At 47.1% G+C, this 4,207-nt stretch overlaps 1 protein-coding gene across 1 annotated transcript; it reads right to left on the bottom strand.

Moving 5' to 3' along the window:
* Positions 1-2,057: 2,057 nt before the first annotated feature.
* Positions 2,058-2,544, bottom strand: LOC310709265 (26S proteasome complex subunit SEM1). The gene has a single exon (XM_083508642.1). The coding sequence runs from the start codon at positions 2,441-2,443 to the stop codon at positions 2,228-2,230; it is 216 nt and encodes a 71-aa protein (XP_083364768.1). The 5' UTR covers positions 2,444-2,544; the 3' UTR covers positions 2,058-2,227.
* Positions 2,545-4,207: the final 1,663 nt, after the last annotated feature.

Genomic DNA, 4,207 nt, shown 5'->3' with positions numbered 1-4,207 from the left:
GATGCAGTTCTGAATACACTCACAGTCCCACCACGTTATTTAGTTACAGAAACATTGCCGGCCTTAATATGGACTAGCCTGCTGATGGTGTTGATGGGAATTACAATTTTAAAAAATGGAGGGTGCCAGTTTGGGGAAAACTAAATAGACACTGCTCACTTCCGCTCTCTTCTCCAAAGCACAGGTGGCCTTGCAGAAACCCTATGAGATGAGGGCAGAGAACGGAGACCTCAGATGACCTTTCATAATAGCTCTAATGAGCGGTTGCTTCCAGACTCTCCAGGATCCACTGTGCTGTGTTTGTGATCCAGCCCTTGCCAAACAAAAAGGAAGGGGCGAGTGGGTTGTTGATTCTTCTCCACTCACCATGTGCTGCAAACACTGTCCTCATGCTGGGGAGGGCAGAAGGGTCATTGCCCTATCCAACCCAACTGTAGACGCACACACTTCTCCCGGAGGTCACTGAGAGGTGAGGGAAAAATCTGGCATTCCCTGGAGCAACCTCTCACTCTCTAACCCCCTTCTCCCAACCCCCTTCAGCAATGCCTGCCTGGTTGCCATTCCCAAATGCAAGGTTACATGGAAGGCACAAATTGTTTGCTAACAGACAGATCTGCTGCTGGCTGCAAAGGGAAGCTGGGGTGTTATTGACAGTAAGAGCTGTTCGACAGTGGAATTTGCTGCCAAGGAGTGTGGTGGAGTCTCCTACTTTGGAGGTCTTTAAGCAGAGGCTTGACAACCATATGTCAGGAGTGCTCTGATGGTGTTTCCTGCTTGGCAGGGGGTTGGACTCGATGGCCCTTGTGGTCTTTTCCAACTCTATGATTCTATGATTCTATGATTCTATTCCATTCCGGTGTTTGCAATGGCAGGAGTTGCCGGAGATGGGGTGGGGTGGGGTGTATGGGTTTTCTTGTTTGTCAACTCTTGGGTAGAATCATAGAATCATAGAATCATAGAGTTGGAAAAGACCACAAGGGCCATCGAGTCCAACCCCCTGCCAAGCAGAAAACACCATCAGAGCACTCCTGACATATGGTTGTCAAGCCTCTGCTTAAAGACCTCCAAAGTAGGAGACTCCACCACACTCCTTGGCAGCAAATTCCACTGTCGAACAGCTCTTACTGTCAGGAAGTTCTTCCTAATGTTTAGGTGGAAACTTCTTTCTTGTAGTTTGGATCCATTGCTCCGTGTCCGCTTCTCTGGAGCAGCAGAAAACAACCTTTCTCCCTCCTCTATGTGACATCCTTTTATATATTTGAACATGGCTATCATATCACCCCTTAACCTCCTCTTCTCCAGGCTAAACATGCCCAGCTCCCTTAGCCGTTCCTCATAAGGCATCGTTTCCAGGCCTTTGACCATTTTGGTTGCCCTCCTCTGGACACGTTCCAGTTTGTCAGTGTCCTTCTTGAATTGTGGTGCCCAGAACTGGACACAGTACTCCAGGTGTGGTCTGACCAGAGCAGAACCAGGGGTCTTGAGTAAAAGTTTACACAACCAGGCAAGGATTCACAAACACTGCAGGAAGGAAGGGTCAACTCAAGTTAGCATGTGCTGCCCATGAGAGAAGAGTTTTGCTTTGTTTTGTCAACCTGGGAAGGTAGCCCATATAGAAGAAGGAAATCCCTCCTTCCAGCAACCTCCTTCCGGCAACTCCTGCAGCCAAGCTGGTGCCAAACGTATTGCACTGACCACATCAATGAAGCCGAGAGCAGGGTCTTGTCATCTGGGCAGCCCGGGTCCTCCATACACATTGCCCAGGCTTGCATCCTGAGGACGTCCCACTTCGGTGCTGTTAACACAGCAGTTTGACTTCACTCCTGGAGACAAAATCCATTGTCTCTCGAGGCAGAAGGATGCCAATAACTCTGAGTCGGACATAGCTGAATACAATCTTTAGCTCTCACTGAGGCAGTAAACCTGAATCTATGCCATACCACTGCAGAATGAAGGTGGTGACTGCAAGGGGGGGGGGGAGATGATCAGTCCATATAACATGTAAACTATATCTCAGGGAGAAAACTAGGTTAGATTCCTTTCCCCTGACATCTAGCTTTCTTTTTTTCTTTTTTTTTTAAGATTCAAATTTTTATTCATACAAAACAAAAACAAATTTGGGAGGTAATAAAGGACATTCTAGTATTTCTGCTTCCAGCTAGCATTCTGTAACATTTCTCTGTTCAATATACAGCAGTCCCATCCCAGACCACAGCATCACTGAAAGCTATGAGGTTTCCATCTTGTAGCCGTGTTTTTCTAATTCAGCTCTTAGCTGATTGGAGAAATCATCTTCCACATTGTCATCATCCCAATTATCTTCCCACACATGTGCATCTTCATCTTCATCTAAACCAGCCCAGTCTTCGGCCGGGAACTCCTCGAACTCGTCGTCCTCCTCCAAGAGCCCCAAGTCGACGGGCTGTTTCTTCTCCGACATCATCGGCCTTGCGCCGCTCTAGAGCCCGCCAGCGACTCCCACTCTATTGCTCCCCGCTGGGAATGACGGGACAGCGACGGAACCGGGAGGCCGGCCGGCAAGCGAGCGGGCGGAAGGCGCATGCGCCTTCTCCCGCACGGCCTGGCCGCTCGACATCTAGTTTTCTATGCAAAGGATGTGGGTGGGTATTAAAGCATTCAGTCTGTTGAGTTCCCACCTGCGGTCTGAAATGGTACAGGTGAGGCACAGGTTTTTCACCTCAGTGAGAACTCCACCTTGGCCTCCTCCTTCAGTAGAAGTGACTAGAGCTGAGCTACAGACAGGCTGAGTTTGCTAAGCAAATGAAAGCACTTTTAGTCACTAGGTCAGTCGAGTCACTGATAAACAACTATCAATTTCTATATATATAAATCAGCAGCTGATTAAAAATAAAAAAGCCAGTCTAAGAACATTGAAGCAGTAAGGCAATGTAGAGTGAAAGCATCCTCTGGTGTCAAGGAGAAAAAGGGAGAGGTTGTGGGGCAGGGGATTTTTCTACTGTTTTTGCAAACAGGTGTATGAAAAACAAAGACGCCTTCATGTCCTCCCTGTGGCTTGTTCTGCCTGTCCCCGATTTACCTGGAGTGACTACGTGCACCCAAAAAGTTTTTGCATTCTTGCCAGCAGAATTTGGCCCAACAGAAAGTGTCGCATTACCTACTATGCCTCCCTCATTCCCCGAGATCAACGCAGAAACAATGGCCTACATAGCAAAAACATTGACAGTTACCGAGAGAAACAAGCCAAGTGTCAAGGGCTGTGAAACTCATAATTAGTCTGAAACAGAAGACTGTCTGTTTTCTACACCAGCCAACAAACGTATTTGTGCAAGAGCTGGTGCTGTATTGGGGAGAAGATCAACTCTCGCATCAGGCATGAAAGCAAGAGCTACACAGGACTGTCTCTCCCCATGTGAACCAACCAAGACCCCAAAATCATCCTCTAAGGACCTTCTTCGTGTGCCTCCTCCATGAGAGATCCAGAGGGTGGCAACACGAGAAAGGGCCTTTTTTGCAGTGTCTCCCTGTTTGTGGAATGCTTTCCCCAGAATCAACGTCATCTAACATCCCCACATACTTAATAAACAGGTCATCTGGAAGCAGCCACAGCGACCAATAGATGGGAGGGGGATTCTCTTGCAAGGAAAGCTCACCACAGCACTGTTTTCCCGTGTGATCTTCAGGGATGTCCACACCAATAGAAATGCAAAGAAATTACATTGTATAGGGAAATTACCACCTGAATGATCCAACAAGGACGAGATCAACAACAGAGAAGAAACATCTAGCTCCTACCCAGAAGAAAAAGCCTGAACAAAAGCCTGCTTTTGTTGCTAAGATAGGCAACTCAGTAAAGGCCAGAATGCTGGTTTATCTCCTGTTTTATACTGTACACCTGCAATGTTAGCTGTTTAATCAATACTGTACTCTGTGACTGCACCCTAGCTGCTCCCCCCGTCCCTGTCACAGCATGTTCTTAATTTGCATCTTGTCCTTTTTTGCCCTCTCAACCTTGCAAGCCAAACTCAGAGCTAAATATTGAAACCTGACCTGTAAAACATTTTTTTTGTAGGTGTTTCTTTGCTATTCTCTGGTGAGAACAAGGAGGATACCCTCATTATTCACCCCTATGTCAAAAATTTTGACTGTCCCCAAAGCTGCTGGTTGATGACTTTATGAAAACTACCCCCAAGCCAACAGTTTTGTTTTAGAATGATCTTTCTCTCTT

Source organism: Podarcis liolepis (assembly GCF_965112155.1).
Source record: "Podarcis liolepis genome assembly, chromosome: 6".
Classification (NCBI taxonomy): Eukaryota; Metazoa; Chordata; class Lepidosauria; order Squamata; family Lacertidae; genus Podarcis; species Podarcis liolepis.
The sequence above is the reverse complement of the archived record's forward strand: the minus strand, read 5'-3'. Positions and strand labels throughout refer to the sequence as shown.

What these genes read in the sequence shown, in the direction of transcription:
- LOC310709265 (XM_083508642.1), bottom strand. Translation starts at nt 2,443, where the DNA reads ATGATGTCGGAGAAGAAACAGCCCGTCGACTTGGGGCTCTTGGAGGAG.